A 21,086-nucleotide genomic window follows, 5' to 3' on the forward strand; every position below is an offset into this window, starting at 1 on the left:
ACTTGAATAAACAATGATAAGAATAAAAAATAAGTAACAATGACTAGAGTAAAAATTTTTTAAAAATACGTAAAATATACAGTTAAAAAATACAGAAACCTCCATTTTCCTTCCATTATTATCTGAACTATATATTCAACTTACTAAAATGTGCAGTAACTAGAATTTACAAGATGTATTCCTCTTAAAGCATTTTTTTTTAAATATTTGACATTCAGTTTCCTGTCTTTTCAGTCTTGTGTGAGGATTCCAAGTTAATCGTTTGTCCAAATGTAGTTCAAGGTAGCGGATCTGTTAAACAGGGGTAAGAATAACATCATTAAATGAAACTGTAGGGCAGTTAGTAGGTTTACGACGAAGGGTAAAGGTGATTTGATGGGATTTGTTGGAATTTATCTTAATCCTCCAATTACGACACCATTCTTCGAGGGCTGTGATGTATGGGACTGGAGATTTTGGGATACAATTAATAGGTTATTATTAACAGCGAGCACACATGTGTCATTGGTTGGAATGTCAGCTGTATAGATGGTGTAGAGGATGGGACCAAGGATACTACCTTGAAGAACACCAGCAGACTGAGAATAGAGGGATGAATAGGAACCATTGTGGTTTACTTGGAATAATCTATCAATGAGAAAGGAAAGAATGATGAGAAAGTATGTAGGAGGTAGGAATTTACGGAGTTTGTAAAGCAGTCTCGGGTGCCAGACTCGATCAAAAGCTTGTTCTACTTCGAAAAAGACTCCCGTGCAGTACATTCCGCCCTCCAAAGAAGACGAGAATACGTTCAATACACGATGACATTGCTGGATAGTAGAGTGGGATGTTCGGAATCCAAACTGGTGATCAGGGATTATATGAATGGAATTCAGGATGGGGTACAGGCGTTTCAAAATGAGTTTTTCAAGGATTTTGCTCATGATCGGTAATAGAGAGATAGGATGATGGGTATTCTGGAGGCTTTTGGGATTTGGGGATCATTTTAACTATAGATAATTTCCATGGGTCAGGAAAATATGTGGAACGGAGTACGGCGTTATATATGTAAGTGAGGAATAGGATGGCTTTCCGAGGAAGAAGTTTTAGAATGTGGGATGTTATTAGGTTGTATCCAGGAGCTTTGCGGGTAGATGCTAGTGATGCTAGATATTTCAGAAGGATGAAATGCTTTAGGTGGGAGGGTCATTTGGAGCAGAATATTTAGTTCTACTAAAATATATTCAAGATGAATTGGGTTAAGGATATCAGGATGTGGAACAAAGGTTATTGAGAGGTGTTGTCTGAATGTTTGTGATTTTTCTGCGTCAGTTCTGGTCCAGGTTTAGGATTCGGTGAGAAGTGGGTGGTTAAAATCTTTCAAATTCAGCAGGTTTTTAGTGATCCTCCATAATGATTTGTCAGTAGTTGTAAGATTTTCAGTAAAGTTAATTAAATTTTGAATTTAGTATTTTCTGATTTCTACTTTTAGTTTGTTAGTCAATTTGGTGTAATAAGTTTTGTCAGTTGGATATCTGGTCCTATACCACTTCGGTCTTGCTTGGCGTTTTTCCCTTAATAAGATACGAAGATGCCGTGGCAGGTTATTTTATTTATTGTTATTAATATCCTATTAGCCAAAGTGTTGTCAATTATACTTGTTCGTATGCGAGTTTTTCAATAGCTTCATAGATATCTTGTTTTGTCTTCAGTCGAATGTTTAAGTCCAGTTTAGTTTCCAGTTCACATTTAAATTTGTCCCAGTCAACTCTTCCTGTTATCAATAAAGGGGCGGAGGGCTTTGGTACAAAACATGAATGTAAAAAAAGTAGAACTGGACTATGATGTGATAATAGGCCATCCAGAGATTCAACAGTGGTTTGAGAGGGAGAAATCTGAGAGGTGATAAATATATCAAGGATATCAGGGTGCTTTTTGAGGGATGTAGGCCAATAAGTCGGATTTTTGGGAGAGAGAATGGAATAGGTATTGGAGGTGGAAACACGGGATAGGATGTTACCACGGTAGTTGGATGTGCGGCATCCCCATCATTGGTGCTTAGCATTATAGTCTCCTCCAGCAATGAAGCGTAGTCTGAGGGTTCAGAATAAGAAAGGTTATTACCAGGAGGATAGTATACAGCTGAAAAGGTAACATGGAAAGGTCAAGTTAAAATGGTAACCGAGGTTGATTGAATTGCATCAGTTGGATTGGAAGAAATAAGGGAATGGGATAAGGATTTGTGGATAAGGATACAAGAACCAGCATGGGAAGTGTTGTATGGATGGTCTGATCTATAAGTGAAATAGTCACATATGTAAAAGTGTGTTCTTTGAGTGAAATGAGTTTCTGTCAGTTGGGCTATGTCAATGTGTTTATCATGTAGGAATAAGTCAAGTTCATCACGATGATTATTTAGGCCATTAGCATTCCATAACAGGAGAGCTAGGGGTTTTGTGCTCATCGTGGGAAATTAAGCGGGATTTCGGATAGGATTCTGGTGAGAAGGTTAATGAGAGGTTTGATGGTATCTTGAAGATCTTTCAGGAAGGATGTGAGGATAGAAGTTATATCCATTGGATTTTGGCGATGAGGATATGGATGAGGAGCTTGGGATGGATTGTTTGTGTGACTAGATGTACTGAGTGAGGGTTGGGCTAGTCGTGATTTATGCGGAGCTGGGGTATGAGAAGCTGTTTCGCATTTCAATGGTTGGGACGAGGAGTTGGTTGGAACAGCTGGATGAGATGGAACTGGGAGTGGATGTGGTGGCGGCAATTTTACCCGTAAGGGTAGATGATAGGGAGCATTTTGATGACGTGGAGGTTGAGGCTGAGGATAAGAGGTCAGGGGCTTAGGTTGAGAAGTCTGAGCCGCCTGACATTGAGGCTGGCTTTTATTGATTGTGATCTCAGAGAAAGTCCAGGTTGAGTCTTGAGGTCAATCTTGAGTTTTTGAAGCAGACGGCTGCGATTCGGTGACATGAGCTGGTATTTTCAAGTTTGGAAAAATTTCCAAATTTTGAGTTTCAGGTGGCAGGGAACGAGTTTATTCCGAGCTTTTTGATGCCATGAAGTGTGATCTCACCTTCAGCAAGGTTGTAGATTTCACAACCTCTGTAGCTTGCTGGGTCTTTTTGACAGAGAGCACATTTTGCTGGTTCATCCCGAGGTTTCTGTAGCATGAGGGCCAGCAAATTTAACGCACCTAGCCTGGTGATGGCAATAGGGCTTTGTATGCCCTAACTTTTGATATCTGGTGCATTGGACAATAATAGGTTTTGTCTGGGCTCCTCAAATTTAACTGTTGAGTAAACTAGCCTTGTAACCTGAAATATTTCAGGGTTATTTTGGGCTGGCTCTAAATCTACAAAGAATAAAGGCAGTGGATATTTTTCTGTGGGGTGAAGAACGCACGATATATTTCTTACATTGTGGCCAATTTCTTCTAGGCCTGATTTGATAGCGTCTGTATGAGTTTATAGTATTAACACAGAAATTTAGATTTTTTTTTGTGTGTGTGTTTGAAATGTAAGTAGATAGAGCTTAAACCTTTATTCAAATGTTAAACTCTTTCAAATGTTAAATTCAAGCTTTCTGTAATATAATACAAATTGAAATTCACTTGTATTCACAAATTAAGAGAAAAATCAGAAAACTTAAAGTACTGTACTTTGCACTTGAGTACTTTACAGTAAGAAGTAAAGCAATTTTTCTATGTTGTTTAACTATGTTTAAAATTTTTCTTCACACTATGGGAAAAAATATGTATAAATTATATTTGACCTTAATTGAAAACAAATATTGTTTTTATTTATTTTTTTTATTAGTATGTCATTTTCTTTTACAATATTTCAGAACCAAGAGGAAGTGGCAATATTATGAGTTTGTCACGTAAAGTTTGGTGTTATCCAGTTCAGTTCAGTACTCCATGCCCGCGGCTACCTCCAGTTGATTTTAGTATGGACCAGATTAAAGACCAAACTCTTCTTAGGTTTCAGAGTGAAACAGTGAATATCAATACCCCCTATCTTCATAAACTAGTAAGTTGTAAATACTTTTTAAATTAATTAAATAGAATAACTTTTGTAAATAATTTTGGTTTTTCTTAAAATGTTCACTAACTTAATGTGATTTTTTCATGTGTTGTGTCTATGTTTCACATTAGTTTTTAATTCTAAATAATAAAAGTTTACTTCACTAAAGGATATCAAGGTTATTGGCTATTAAAATATATATATTTCAAGAAACTTGTTAGCTATTTCAACATTTATTGAGTACCAATTACTTTGTTTAATGTCAATCAGTTTATAATTTTCTTTTCTTTTTCATCCTACTATGTGTAAAAATAATTTTCTTCCTCTTTTTTTTAATTTATTTATTCTTTTTTTATTTTATGAATCTTATTCTGCTTTACTTGTACATAAATAATTTGTGGGTGCTAGTTTCTTAGTTTTGAGGTTTGTTCCTTTCCTTGTAGTTAAAAAGAGGTTCATAATGTGTATTTGTAATTCCTTTTTTACAACAATTTTGATTCAGATCTGTCGTATTTATTTGTTATGAAGTAAAATTAAAGCAGTTTTGTTTTATAAAAGTCCACACTCCATCTTTATTTGTCTAAAAGACATTTGTAGCAGTCTATTTTATATTGTTAATTATAATGATGAAATACCGATATTATTGAGGTAGGAAGTGTAGTTGTTGAACTTTAATTGTAAGAATAGAATTAAAAAACGTTTATTCAATTAACAGACTAATGAATACATAAACTCAAGAGGCGCTCATATATATACAAATGTACATTGAAGCACAGGGGCGTGCAATATTTTAACCCATTTTCATCGTAAGCACTTATATGAGCACATTTTGCCCGGCAACTATCACCAGAGTACTCTGGCATATATGCATGCATTTCACTTAGGCATTTCTGACCAAAGTGCATTTTATATCTGTTGGGGAGTTCTTGAAAAAATGATGTGATAAGAACAAATTTTCCGCTTTTCTATGTGATGCAAATGGGTTAAGAATGAAAGTTTATGTGAAGTGTGTAATAGAAGAGACCACCGCACATTGAGACACAAGCACTTAGCATGTCTCAATGTTCCTTTATATTTCATGTTCCACTGCTCTGTATTTCAAGTCCTTGTATCTTAATATGCACTAGTCCTTTGGATCGTTCCAACATAAGTCCACACTATGGTGTTTAGAAGACACAGCTGTTTTATGTTTTATAGCTGTTGAAATGGCTTAGCTGGCAGATATGAAGCTAATCTTAAACTAATTTTTTGATGGTTTGAACTCATATTGGAATGATCCTATTATTTCTTTGGAAAATAAACATAATTATAATTTATATATAGTTTGTTACTGTTTATTAATTTCTTTAATTATGTTTAACAGGAGTATATGTATCGTATTTCATGTTTTGATGACAAAAAGCTTGAGCTGTTTTTATCCCGTGTATGGATGTTATTGAAACGTTATGCAGCTTACGTAGGTCCATCACACTGGAGCCAGACTTCACTTCCTACTCCAGTTTTTGATGCACTTCATAAGGTTTTCCAAGTTACCTTTGAATGTTTTGCTTCACCACTCAACTCATATTTTAGACAGTATTGCTCAGCGTTTCCTGATATTGATTCTTATTTTGGATCCCGAGGGTAAATTTTTTGTTTATTTTTTAAAATTATGATGAAATAAAACAACCATAAGTAAAATACGATTCCCTAATTATTGATTTATTTCCAAAGCAGCACCTGGAAAAAATAAATAAAAATTTAAATTTTATGTTTTTTAATAAGGTAAAATCCATGGTTGTGGTACTAAGTGAAGTAATCACAATAATTAAATAATAACAAAGTTACCAAAAATTATATTAAAAACCTAAATCTACCCATATTATTTTACAATTGAGATTTTGCATCAGTTGGTTGTGGAAATTAATAATGGTTGGGAAGGGGACATTCATAATTAGAGTAATGATGCAAAATTAAAAAAAAATACTCACCCTAAATTCTCTCAGTTTAGTTTTATTCCAAGATCTTTTTTATATTGTAATGTTTTTAAAACTTACAACACAAAGCATTTAAAGAAATAAAAGATATACAAGAATTCGTTCAAATATTTAATTATTCATCATATAATATTAACATATTAAAAACAAGATCTTTCTTTTATTGTAAAGTTTTCTAAACTTACAACACAAAGCATTTAAAGAAATAAATGATATGGAAGAATCCATCCAAATATTTAATTACTTATCATGTAATATTTACATATTAAAAACAATAGTGTGTGTATATTACATAACTTTCACTTAGCACCCTACTTTGAGTTAAAATTAATCTTTGTTTTTTTTCAAAACTGCAATTTATTTATTGGTCATGATGGCAATATTTCCTTTTACAGTAGCTGTTGTGATTTGGGGCAGGCCCTAGATTAGCTTGTATAATATTTTTAAAAATATAATTATAACAATTTTAAATAGATGTATTTGTTTCCAATAAAATCTTTTCACATTTTTTTTATTCATTCTGATTTATACTTAATAGCAAAAGTATCTTGTAATTTTACTCCAAGAACATTAATTTTGAATGAATGAAATATGGCCTGGGTGTGGTGAAATAAAACTCAAATAGTAATAACTATTTTAATTGAGCCAACGTTTCGCCACACGTTGCAGGGTTTCATCAGGGCTAAAAAAGATACAAACACTTAGCTTAAGTAAAAAAGTAAATGGAAAATTACAAGGGTATACAATGAAATGTAAAAATTAAATAAGAAAAATAAAAGTCTTATTACTTTTGATGAAGCCCTGCAACGTGGGGCGAAACGTTGGCTCAATTAAAATAATTATTACTATTTGAGTTTTATTTGACTACACCCAGACCATATTCCATTTATCATTGCGCACAGCCAATCAGCGATCTTCCATTAATTTTGAATGTAATTGCATTTAGTTATTTAGCTGTTCTGAAAAAAATACTTGAAAAATGTCATGATTACTATCAACCTGATGTTTTTAAGTGTTATATGCATATATCAATCAAGACAAGTTAATTTATATTTTGATGTAATCAAATAAAATATTGGTAAATGTATGCGAGTAGAGCAGCCATTATATGTGTTGTTTGAAATGAGGAGTCTAAATTGAGAAATTTCATTTTTCTTTCCCTAGGTCTATTTTTTATTGAAATTTAATTTCATGAAAAAATGCTTGATTCTTGAAGATGAGGAAAATAACTCAAAATAGCGAATGAGAATTTAAATATAAATAAAATAAATTTAAAAGAAAAGAAGTTTTATTCAAAGCATACCTATATATATATATACTATATATAGATTTCCTCTGTAAAGGAAAATAAATTGTTTATAACTTTTTTTTACACTCTTTCTAGGCATTTACTCTTAATCTTTTGTTTTAGTTAAACAAAAATATTTTTTTTGTTAGTAAACAAAAGTCATTTTGATCAAAAAGCAAGGAAACTAAATATTTAATTGTATATATATTTAATTATACTATACAAGTGCGGTCTGTGGAGGTTTTATATTGTTTGTGGTTTGTATGCTGATAAAATATTTCATTTTCTTTTTTTTCCAGACCAATTTTAGATTTGAAAATAGTGTCAGGATCATTTATTGCAAATCCTCCTTATTGTGAAGAACTTATTCATGCAGCCATTGCACATTTTGAACGTTGCCTTTCTGAATCTGCTGATCCATTGTCATTCATCGTAACCCTTCCAGATGATCTGCCCAATTCACTCTTAAAACTTGAAGCATCGCCATTTAGAAGAAAACAAATTGTTGTGCCTAATCTTGAACATGAGTACCGTCATGGATTTCAACACACAATGGCCAAGTAAAATATATTCTTATATTATTAGAAATAATAATCATTATTATTATTATCACCATTACATTATAAGATGACTTGCTTATAGTTCTTTGTTAATAAGAGAATTCACATTCTATCATACCAAAAATTTTTGTATGTTAGTATTCAATTTTATTAGTGTATAATTTTTTTTCTCTTATGATTCTATTGACCACCAAAAACTGTATAATATTATAATTTAATAGAGAATAAACAGTGGAATGAAATTAAAACAATAGGAAAAGAAATCAGTAAATCTAGTGAGATGTGCATGACTAAAACATTTAATAAAGTTCGAATCAGTAATTATTATTCCTAAAAGTTTGGGGTTTGGTCAGGAATGAAACAAGACTCTCAGATTCTCAAAACAAACAAGACAGATTCTCTTTCATCTGTCTTTTTATATAATGTTATTAGAAGGTTTATGCATACTGAAAAGGGTTTAACTCTGGGTGGTAAAATATCCGTGCTTGGGTATGCTGATGATTTGGCACTGCCAAGTGAAGATGAAGAAACTGTAAAATCAATTATAACTAAGCTAGTAAGGATCTTGGTCTCAAAATAAATTAAGATAAAACAAAATACAGCTAGCAGCAGAAACTGCAATAATTTTGGTGGTGGAGATATAGGAGGAAGTACATGAACAAGTAGAGGTTTAAGTTGTTAGGTTATATGATAATTAGACAAAAACAAAATTGATGAGAAAATAGAGACAGGATTAAAAGTAAGAAATATGTATTATTTTTATATTTCAAAAGTGCTTAGCTCGCACCTTCTGTCTAGAAACTTGGAAAGTTTAGAAAACTACTTCGTACTGTTATTTACTAATGTTAACTTGGTCTCTTACACTAAGGAACAGCCCCTTAAGGTTTTAGGTGCTTTACATAAATAAAGTATTGTTTAAAATATTTGGATAAAGGACGAGCTAACCAGAAAATTTAGAAGACTACGCAATGCTGCATTACGTGATGTGCACCCGGTAAATATATGATGATATTTATAAGCAAATAAGATGGGCTTGTAAGGTTGTTGGGTTTAGTAACCAACATATTCCTAAAAAGTTAGTTAGCAGTGACCTGATGGTTAAACATCCGAGGGGTGGAACGAAACATAGGTGGGAGGATTGTATCAAGACTGATCTTGTGGATTTCAGTTTTATATGGCTGCCATTGGGTAGATGTAAGTTGATAGCGATTGGTCATATCAGCATTAAACCTGGGTTCAGTAAACCTTTTATTTTATTTCTTTTCGTTTTCTTCCCTATCCCTCTGTTGGCTTTAAAGAACTTTAAGAGTTTTAAGGGCCTTAATCAGCCTGCTCCACTTCTGTTATCTTTGGCAATTCCTTTCCAATGATGAATTGCGTGTCCCTTAGTGGTCAGTATCTCATGGTAATTGTAATTACTACATGTTTAATGACCTTGCATTCATATCATGTCATTAAATATCTACTTTATCTGATTATATTCACTACTTTCACTTACACCTATATAAACATACTTTTCCTAGAAGACCTATTTATCATAATTAGTTTGCTTAATTTGACTCAAATTTTGAGGAAAGTTGAGGATTAGTGTAAAAAGTGATCCAGTATCAATTTCATCAAACACTCTCCTCTACTTTTGCTTACACATGCGAAAATTAATTTTTCTCGACTCAAAGAAAGAATGATTTGACCCAAAGTTGAGGAAAGTTAGGGATTAATCTTAAATAGGCCTTGTATAAATTTTAACCCTTTTCATTTTTTCTAATGTAGGCACAACATTTCCCTGACACATCTATATTATGAAAATGGCATGTCCGATTTGACTTAAAGTTAGAAGTAAGTTGAGGATTTGATTAAAAATGATCCAGTGTCAGTATGATCTCATTTCATTCCCAAGTTTTGTTCAACTATGAGAAAAAGTAATTTCCTGGATAGAATTATATTTAAATAAACAGTTTTTCCCGTAGAGTTTATTCTCAAACTATAAAGGTTAACGTTAAAATATAGGTAATTGTGTAAAAATAGTAAAAATATATAGAAAATGAGTAATTTACAGGAAATGCAATTTTCAGAAAATAAAATAAGCAGCTATCAAAAAATATACATATTGAAATAATAAGGAAGCCATGTACTTCGTAGATATTTATTTATTTTTTTTGTTCAGTGAATTCATTCTCTATTATTTTCTATAAATATTTTTCTGACTTAAAAGCAGTTGTCATTCACTAACATGAGGATGCACAGATATTAGTATATTGTAATTGAATATATGACTGATGGCAGTTGATATCAATAGTTTGGAATATTCCAACTTTTTTTTTCTCAGGCATTTTAGCTCAATAATGTATGTATTTTAACTTTTAATTTGTAGAAATGAAGTGAATTTGAAATCATCCCATGGCATTGTAATTGTTTGGTTACAAAATAATGCTGGTTACCAACAATGGGGTCCTACAGATGACCGTGTGGATGTTCTTCTTGAAGCTCTTCGGCCAGGAAGACCTTCTCCTGTTCCTCCTCCTGCTCCAAATGCACCCACAGAGTAAAATATTAAGCTAATTTAACTAATATTCAATTAGAAGATATCTACAAATAATATTTTGGTTTTGTATAGAACAGTTTAGATAATAGAAAGATATGAACTCTGATGTAGACACTGGCTGCCTAGATTATGAGTACAATTTCCACTTTTCCCCAACTTTGGAATCATTTCCAAGTTCATGCTTATATGACAATTATATTGCATAATTTATATAGGAAAAACAAAGTGTTATATTTTTCATACAGTTTAATATTTTAAAATTTCTATAACCAATTAAATTTTGTAATATGCGCTGATTTTAAATAAAAATGTAGGGAGAACAGTGTATCAACATCTGTATACATATATTGTGTGCTGTGAAAATTGAATTGGTAAAAAAAAATAGTAAAATTCTATAATAATAAAAAATATCAAAATTGCTAGATAAAATATGAAGAAGGGATTTTTTCTTTAATAAAAAAAATAATAATAATAATTTGAATACTTAAACATAGTTCTACTTAAATATTTTTTGGTTCCATTACTTTCATTATACTTAATTTATATAAATTTCATTTCTTCCTTCATTGATTTATTTATAACTTTTTCTGGATATATTTTAAATATACTATTTTTTTTATTTTTTTTTTATAGGGTTGTTTTAAAAGTTATTTTACTTTTTCTGTTCCTGCCTTTTAAATATCAATAACACTTCTTATAACTTATTTGATTTTTAAATCGTTCATTTACTGAGAGTTGCATAAACATTGTAACTGAGGTGTGAAGATATTTTTATTAAAATGTGAATCAATTTGGATTGTTTGAATATATCTGGTTTTATCAAGTGATATGTTCTGTTTTCAAAATATTTATAAAAAATGAATGGACATGGTCTTAGTTTATCTATTATTAAAACATACTCTTTGGCTCCTATATAGGTCTTTTAACCAATTTTTTTTTCTATTACCTTTTCATCTAAAAGAAAATGAACATCTGAGAGGGATTTTGTGTCGTACTGCCAGCAACACTGTATAATTCCAGGCTCTTGAAAGACAGTGATTGATCGAATAATGTTGTCAGGTATATACTAATTTTTTTCAGTCTTAAAGCTTTCTGAAATAGAATTGACACCTTTTTAAACTCACACTCTAATTCATATTTACTAACTTACAACTTTTTTTATGTTTTTAAAAATATTTATAATTAATTTTCTAATCATATAAACTTTTATTGTATTTACTTATATTTTATTAATAACTATTCAAAATTGACATTGTCTGTGATCCAACCAGATATATTAGACCATTATTAACCAAGATAATTTAAAAATATTAAGTAGATTTCTATACAAAAGTTTATAGTTGATATAGGGCGGATCATAAAACTAGGTTCTCTTATTTCTTAAATATGTACAACAATGATTAGATTATAAATCAAATACATTATTTTAAAGCATTTATGTTCAAAACCAAATACATCATTTGAAAGCTAAAAACATCATTATACTTTTCAATGTAATAGTAATTTTGCTTCCAGTATTTATCCAGATGCTGTTCCAGCTTTTCCAAATCATGAGTAGGAGAAACATCGGGAATCTGAAGGGCAAGTACACGGAGTAATAGTGTAATATCCTCCTTGTTGTTGATCAGGACAAGAGTGATGTGGGTATACAAATCGAGTAGGATAGGTATTCCAGTTTTCAAACGGAGCAACCTTTGAACCAACCATGAATAGATAGGATAGAGGGAGCCTCCAGAGACTATATTGGGTAACTCAAAGCTCTCTCCAAAAGAGAGAGTATAAGTGTGGATAAAAACTCGGGGGCTGGAATAATCCTGTCCAAATGACTAAGGCAATAAAATCTTAGAGTCCTTAGTCACACAGAAACGTCTTGACCAGAGTTGTTCTACTTGTTGGCTCTTAGGAATCCCTACATCATTCAGCCATGCTAAAAATAAATACCAAAAGGTGTTCCACAATTATTTTGACTAGATTAAAACATCTCTGTATATAAATTTATTCTTATATTAGCATAATATATTAATCTTCACATTAAAAATATAAATTAAAGTGCTTATACTTACAAAAAATAATTATGAGCATATAATAAATCATTGACGATCGAGTCAGGTAATCTTTTTCTGTCAGCCAGTAGCTTGTGGTATTGCAGCGGACCAATATATGTCTTCTAGCATTAGTTGCTTATCCATGGACTAAATATGTTTTAGTATTCTATGACAGGGTAGGATAGCTTAAACAATTCTCAATTACAATGGAATAAAGGGCCAAGCTAAAATTTTCGTATGGCTCCAGTGCTTTGGGAACTCTACTTTATGATCCATCCTCATAGTTACTAAAATTGACTATTTTTATTGTTGTATATTCATCTTTATAAAATAATTTTAGTATCATTACATTTTTCTTTATCATAAGTTGTGTTGGCCTTTGTTATTCGTAGTTTAAACTTGGCTATATTTGAAAGACACTTATTGCTTTTAAATTAATTGATTAATTTAAATTTAGCACTCATTACAATCTATGTACTTGATAACTATCTTACAATGTTGGTAAAATATATGATTACAGTACAGCCATAAAAATTTAGTTTATTATGAAAATTTGATGCTTGCACTAACTTGTATTGGTTGTTATGAATGTCATAATTTTAATTTTTAATATCATATTTCCGTATTAGCAGATTTGGTTTTATTAAAAAAATGTTCTATATTTACGATAGTGTCGAATTCTGGTTCCTTGTACTGAATAACCTAATAAAATTATGCACCGTTTTGGTGACTTTATATTATAAATGAATTTGTTATAAAGTTTACATCTTACAGGTTTTATTTTTAAAAATTAAATTAAATATCAAAATATATTTATATAAAGGCCTTTATATACTTATGATGTAAAATTTTTAGAACTAATATAAACACCAAACATTTTTAAAAAGTTTTGATAGCTAATTTATGCAACGGTGTTTGATAATATTTGTGTACAAATTTTTATAAGATGTATATACATTTATATATAAATAAGAAGTAAAAATAATATATGCAATTTTCTAGAATGTTAATTAAAGTAACAGATGGGTTTGTGTATAATAAAATGTAAATAAATAGCTTCATATAATTTCATATTATTTATGTTCTTTAAATATATAGTTTATTTAATTTAAACAACAAAATAAACAACAACATTATGTTATAGTAGGAATGAATGATTTAAAGTGTAGTTATATTATAAATTTTATTGTATATAACTATAAGCTATTAAAATTTTACCTTATAGATATTTATCTGTTACTATTAATGTGTTCTTATTTATATACTATATGAAAATCTATGTTATTTTAGTATAAATTAACTGTTATTTATAAACAAATTCTTATTTTATGTGTTAAGTTTTTTATCATGGGACTGCTAGCTATAGGAATTCAAAAGAAAAATTATTTGACAAGATATAACATTTATTTTACTTTTATGTTTCAATTTCTGGATTATAATTGCTTGCTTGCAGTCTGCATAATGCATGAAGGCATTTATGTTCTCATTCTAACTATAATTAAGTGCAATTGTTATTTTTTTAATTAAAGTTCCTTGTACCTGAAATCTTTCATCTTTTTTTTTTGTTTCAAGGTTCCAAGGCCTCATGATTTAAATTTATATTTTTTTGTGGTAAAATATAAATGAGTTTTTATATTAGGTTGTGTTTATTACGATCTCTGGAGAAAATAATAAAAAATAAATAAATTTTGTATGATGTTTTTTAATTTTTATCTTATATTTAAAATATTTACCTTGTGAAATAAATTTGTATGTGTTTATTCTTTTACAGAGTAAGCATTGGTTAAACAATGCAATACAAGGGTATATATTGGAAAAATAATTAATTTTGAGGGGAAAGGATCAAAATATTTGTTACACTCTTTTACAAGAGTGTAGAACTAAATTTCTCTCTCAGATCGAAGAAAATAAACTAGAATTTAAAAAAAAAATACTTTCACAAATTTTCTAATAAAATACATAATCTGTTGTAAAATAAAAAACATACATAAAAATGTAATTATTTTAAGACTTCTTTCTTATGTGGAGACTGCATGGGTGGTGATCATAGCCTTCCTTGGGTTTTAGTTTAAAATACCATTCGTTTGTTAAAAATGTAATTTCTTTGTTGGCTGTTAAAATGAATTAATGACGAAGAAATGAAAATGTCTTCTTCAACAAATGATAACCTAAATGTCTTTGGTTTTGCATTGAAGAAAACGAAAAAACATTGTCTATAGTATAATTAAGTTGTCCATTAGAAAAAGATTAAATAATAACATATTTAATAAATCCTTACATTGAAAGATAATCTCATTTTGGGGCAAAGAATTAGGTGTATGGAAAGAACATGACCCTAGTTGCTGGAAGGTTACTTGTTGTAAATCATAGTTAGGAAATTGGAGGAAAAAGCTATATAAAAGCCAATATTTCCAGGCTAGAAACAGTAATGAACTTACAAAGGTAAGAGATTAGTGGGAAATTTGAAAAAGGTGTGAGAATCAGATTTTTTTTCTGATCCCTCTAAAACAGAAAAAAAAACAATAAAATTAGTGCATGCTTTACCATGGGAAAAAAGAATAAATCATGTTGAGTATTACCTTTTACTACCTTGGTTATTTTAAGGTTATCTGTAATACTTATCTATTAGTTGTGGGATCTCCATTCTGTATGGTTCTACTAGTAAAAAATAATCCAGAGGAGAGGGACCTTCTCATGTTGATTTTCACATAGAAGATAATCAGAGTTGTGAGGCATAGAAGAGAATTTTATATTAATGGTGGCTTTTATGTGACCGTTATTTATTTTTTTTAAATGTACTAGTAAGTAGAAATAATGTACAGTTTTATATATTGGGTTGTAAAATAAGTTCATAGAGTTTTTTTACTGGTGATTTAAATAAAAACTTCAGATTCTTGTAAATATTTTTAATGAACTATATATACATATGAACCATTTTGATCTATTACATGTTGCCATCTTTCAGGTATTTTTTTACTTCCATCTTCCCAGAACTTGTCAGATTTTAGCGCAATGAACTCCTCTGTGTGCGTTTTGCAGTCTTTGAGCGAATTAACGGGTTTCCCGTTAAGAGAGTTTTGAAGGGTCCGAAATAAGTGAAAATCTGTTAGGGCAAGGTCTGGTGAATAGGGTGGGTGGGGGATCATATCCTAGCCAAACCCCAATAATTTCTGCCGGGTCTGCAAAGACACGTGAGGACGGAAAACTATGTTTTTACAATTATGAGATATGTTTAGTGTTTCTGCGATATCCCATGTCATAGAGTGAGGGTTGCCTGTGACCAATCCTTGATTTTGTTCATCAACAGTTGAAGAACGACTCGAGCGCTTTGCGTCTTCCTAGTCAAAATTTCCAGTTCTGAACCGAACCAACTCCTTACAGACGGTGCTTTCTACTAAGGCGTCATCGCCATACACACTGCAAATTTTGTTAACCACCTGTGCAGTGGATTTTCCTTTTCGGAAATAAAAAATCATTAAATGACGAAAATGAATTTTTTTCTCTTCAATTTTGAGCAAGCATAATACCACTTAAAAATAAGGAATCTCGGTTGAAACTGATACATAAATGCAACTTAACTAATCCTTTGTTAGAATATGTAAATATTATAGACCAATTGAACATGATTTCATACACACAGAAAGGATTAAATTGAAATATTGAAAAACAGTACGAGCTTATTTTACAATCCAATATAATGATTTAACTACGTAAATTTTATTTTAAAAAATACTTCAAATTCAAATAGCATGCGCAGAAATTTATGAACGATGTAATACTTCAGGCGCGCCTGTTTTACAGAACAAATCCCTTGGTTTAGTCAGGGTGAGAAAATGTCCTGTGAAATACCCAATTAAGGACATTCGTGGTAAGCTACACAAAATGTAAAAAATGAATGGAGTATGGTCCGGGTGCGGTAAAAAAAAAATTCAAATTGTAGAATTATACTATTTTATTGAGCCAACGTTGCAGGGCTTCGTCTTTTGACCGCACCCGGACCATACTCATTTCATCTATACACACGGTCAATCAATAATCTTCCAAAATGTAAAAAACTTTGAATTCATAAAATTATATCGCTTAATTTCATTGATAGATATATTTATCACACAGAACCTTTATTTGTTTTTGCAAACTTGTGTTGATGCCTCTTTTTTTTTAAATTTCAGATATATACTGATTTGGCGAGCCAAAAAATATAAAATAAGTCAGGAGAAAGCAATTTTACTATGGACTCTGTAATCATTTTACAGCAAATCGTATTTCCAGATAGAAAATAGATATATAGAAGTTTCCTATTTATTGATGACTATACATTACTTCAATCGTCGAGGCGTTTTTAGAAAAGCTCTTTGGCTCAGCTTTAACACTCCCTTCAGGTTCACTGCGTACTGTGAAAAGACTTAACATCGTAGCATTCCTTAAATTTCAAAGCTAATTCCATAGAAAGATTTAAAGCTACTAATATCTAAAAAGACAAATAACAAAAACCTACACAATGTGACCTCACAAGTACTTTTCAATTACATTTCTTTTTCACCTTATTTCAAACCCATCAGCTTACATCCTAGAAACAGGATAGATGTGGCACCCATGGTACAGCTCCGCTTCTGAAAGACATGATGTAACTAGTACGTCCATGCTTTTTGTATGTTACATCACTGTGTAATTGAGAGAAAAGTGGTACGATGGTAAATCTTTCCTAACAAAATATTACAAATCTAAAGAGGTTCATACTTTTTATTTTATCAAGCTTTAGCAGTCAATTATGTATGAAAGGGATATAGCTTAGGAGTTTTGTGATCTAGCCCATATGTGTCTATGAATTCAAGTTTTTTTTTTTATAATGCGTAATTGGATCCAACAACATTCATGCAGCTAACGAGAGGTAGCTGCTTGAGGTATGAGCAGCTTGATGAAAGTTCCCTTTGCCGTGCCAACATATATAACTTTAAACGTGTCACTGTGTAAGTAATTTGGCAGTGAAGGACCCAATTCACAGACGACCATCTTAGTGCTCAAGCCAGCTGAAAAACGAAGTGTCTTTACAACAAACCAAGTACCTAATCGTATTCATATTTATTTTATATTTTTAAAATACTAACCTTATTGCTATTGAGAGCTATAAATGGTCAGAAGTCCTGAAATTCTTTATAATACTTATTATTTTTTGCAATATTCCAAGGAGCTTCATTGTATTTATCAAAATGACTAGTATCGCCTGCCCCTTTTACGTCTGGTACATATGGAGCTGCTATATGTCCATTAAATAAAGCATCCCAGTTCATAGTGTTGAACCAATCATGATTCTTAATGTCGTTAACTCCATCTTTCAAAACTCCGAACCTTCTAGTTACATCTACTTGTATAATATTCTTTAATAAATCCTTCAATTCATGTGAAAAATAGTCTGGAGTAGTGTATTTACCTTTAACAGTTTTTTCGTATATTCTCATTGGGTCAGATGCACGAAAAGGAGTGCGACCTGAACTCATTTCAAAAATTAGTATACCGAAAGTCCACCAATCCACTGATCTTCCATAGCCTTTCTGTTGGATAACTTCAGGTGCCAAATATTCTGGTGTTCCGCATAATGTGTAAGTTCTTGTTTTAACAATTTTACAAAATCCGAAATCTGTGATTTTCAAATAACCTTTCTCATCGATCAAAATATTCTCTGGTTTGAGATCTCTGAAGATTAAATCACAATAATGAAGATACTCGAATGCAAGTAACACTTGTGCGCCATAAAATTTTGATAAAGGTTCCGGGAATCTTTTCTGTCTCATCAAATATTTGAACATCTCTCCACCCATTATAAATGGTAAACATAGATAAAGGTAGCTGTTGTCCTGGAAGGAATATTCCAGATAAACGCAGAATGGAAAGTTAAGACCTTGAAGTATTCTCTTTTCATTGATCGACTGTTTGATTTGTTTAGATTTAACTACTTCCGCTTTATCGAGCACTTTTATGGCATAATAGTTTTGATTGTCGCTCATTGTTGCCAGATATACACGACCAAAAGCCCCTCTTCCTAATGTTTTGATAAATTCAAAGGAATCTCTATTGTACTTTTTACTACTTATGAGCTCATACAATTTGTAAAACTCAATTTTCGCTTCTTTTAAGAAATTATTCCAATCGAGCATGGGAAATATTGTTCTTTTTAATGAAGGATCCATAACTGAAAATAATATAAAGTTTTATAAATTACAATAAAATTTCAAAATTTTGTTTACCTAATCACATAGTCATTATTATTTATTTTTTTATAATATATTTTTTTATTTTAGAAGATTACACCTGAAAAAAAAGTTAACTAAATAATTTACCATCTGTCATACTGGTTATATATTGATTTTTTTAACTTTATACAATTTTTATACTTATATTAATAGCTCACCGTCTAATTTAAAATATGAAGAACATGGTCAAGGTTGTGGTCAAAAAGGAAAAAAATAGTTTTAAACTATTTATTGTCCGACGTTTCGCCCCACTTTGTAGGGTTTCTTCTGGGCTGTTCAAGACGATAGGTTAAACAGATATTATAGACATCAATGTCGTCTTGAACAGCCCTACAAAGTGGGGCGAAACATCAGACAATAAATAATTAAAACTATTTTGTTCCTTTTTGACCGCAACCCTTCTTCTTCACATTTTACAAATTTTGTAAAAATATTAAATTTGCACTTCTTTATGCGAATGAAAAAAGATAAAAATTGTTTTAGTAAGTGCTTTAATATATGTCTAATGCTATCGTATTACCAAATGGATTAATAACGTTTTATGATTAAAATCATATTAATTTTAATCATATAACATTATAAAAATCATAATGTGATATGATTAAAATCATATTAAACAATACACACACACTCACACAAAATAATAAACTCTGAGGTTAAATAAAAATCAGTGTTGCTAGTAGTTCTTTTCAAATTACTAAAGACAATTGATTTTAATAAATATAATCACACTAATTAATAAAGTGAAATCACATTAGTAAACAAATGATGAAAACTGAATAAGGTAATTATAAGGTTTACAAAGTTAATACAAGTCAATAGGGTCAAATGGCGGAGGCGATTGTAGCCGAGTGCGTAGAGGTACAACTTAGCAAACTCTGCTGTGGCGCTGGTCAATTTCGCTCTAATCCCTCAAAAGCTGTGATGGTCGTGACCACCTGTTTAATAGTTTCCAGGAAACCACAGGTGGAGCATAGGGATTCTATATCCAAACCAAGGTTATGCAGTTAGAAAACAAGCACTTTGGTATACTGCTTGTACTAATGAACTTACCTACGCTGGAACCAGCACTGTTTCACCATCTAACGAGGTGGAAGCTAGTGATAATCCTGATGGCGTTTGTGTTAATATGCGGTAAAAAAAAAAATTCTGTGGATTTGATCACCATCCGGGTTCCTCATTTTCGGATCTTGATGCTGAATGTGGTCTTTATAATCTCAAAGGACACTACACTAAGGTTTGTCGAAAGCCTAAGAAGGAGGACAAACCTCAGCCGCTAGTGTTGCCTGTATCGAAAACAGTTCGTACCTCAATAGTGCTTCTGTGTTGTATTCTGGTAAGTACTCGGAGTTCTAGTAGTTTTGTTAGCCTGGATTTAGCTAAAAACATACAATTCAAATAATCGCAAATCAAGGCCGTTTATTCATGGCATCTACTGCCTTGTGTACTAAAATTGAGAGAAATATTCAGGTGAAGCTTTGAATTGCTGATCACTTAAAGGACTGCTTCACGTTAATGGTCTTTAAAATGCTTTGCTATGATGTTCTAACAGGTCACGATATAATTGAAGAACATTCCAACATTATATTGAATTTCGGAGGTACAGGACTACCTATTCGGTATGGACTACCTATACGGATATTCGGTTGTCTGTGGGTCAACGACCCCTACGGTTGTCATGGTGAAAAAAAAACACTAGCGATATATGCTTAGACAAGTAGGCATGGTTTAGTGAAGGTGACTGTTTGGTTTTTGAGCACATTATGATTGTTCAATATGAAGTGGTGATAGTTTATCAGGCCCTGTGTCTTGACTGTTTGAATCGAAATTTCACCATATGAGAAATGCTATCGTGTATGTTTTGTTTTTCAATGTTATGGTGTTATATGTACTTCAATAGACGAACACTAACATTAGAAGTGTGGAAATAGTGCAGTGCGGGGCAAAGTTTCTTCAGCACGTCCTGGATAGGAGAGTTGTGGCAGGGGTCAACTTCATACATTCGGAGAAGGTGAAATGGTAGTCGAAAAGGGAGATATCGGACAACCTTGTGTTTTGCCAGGAGTAAATCCAAGGACTACTTGGGGTTCGAACTAAACTTTATTTTATATTCCTCTTTTACCACGTATGCCGATGACACATGTGTGCTCGCTGTTAATAATAGCCCATTAATTGTATCCCAAAATCTGCAATCCCATATAACAGCCCTCGAAGATTGGTGTAGTTGGAGGATTAAGATAAATTCCAACAAATCCCATCAAATCACCTTTACCCTTCGTCGTAAACCTACCGACTGCCCTACAGTCTCCTTTAATAAGCCCTGTCGAATAGATCCGCTACCTTGGACTACATTTGAACAAACGATTAACCTGGAATCCTCACACCAGACTGAAAAGACAGGAAACTGCACGT

At 31.5% G+C, this 21,086-nt stretch overlaps 1 protein-coding gene and 1 pseudogene across 1 annotated transcript in view; one reads left to right on the forward strand and one right to left on the reverse strand.

The window, feature by feature from the left end:
• The window catches only part of LOC106689045 (Phosphorylated CTD-interacting factor 1), a gene marked incomplete in the record, with an annotated part of 26,820 nt that extends 12,688 nt beyond the window's left edge, over window positions 1–14,132 (forward strand). Inside the window, 5 exon segments of the mRNA XM_067052176.1 lie at window positions 3,837–4,021; window positions 5,379–5,638; window positions 7,579–7,839; window positions 10,211–10,381; window positions 11,343–14,132. Of these exon segments, the coding sequence (XP_066908277.1) occupies window positions 3,837–4,021; window positions 5,379–5,638; window positions 7,579–7,839; window positions 10,211–10,381; window positions 11,343–11,349 (884 nt within the window).
• Window positions 14,133–17,150: 3,018 nt separating this feature from the next.
• Window positions 17,151–18,686, reverse strand: LOC106689039 (cAMP-dependent protein kinase catalytic subunit alpha pseudogene; annotated as a pseudogene).
• Window positions 18,687–21,086: the final 2,400 nt, after the last annotated feature.

The sequence above is a fragment of the Halyomorpha halys genome, unplaced genomic scaffold (genome assembly GCF_000696795.3).
Source record: "Halyomorpha halys isolate HHAL.00 unplaced genomic scaffold, Hhal_1.1 Scaffold1268.1, whole genome shotgun sequence".
NCBI classification, from domain to species: domain Eukaryota; kingdom Metazoa; phylum Arthropoda; class Insecta; order Hemiptera; family Pentatomidae; genus Halyomorpha; species Halyomorpha halys.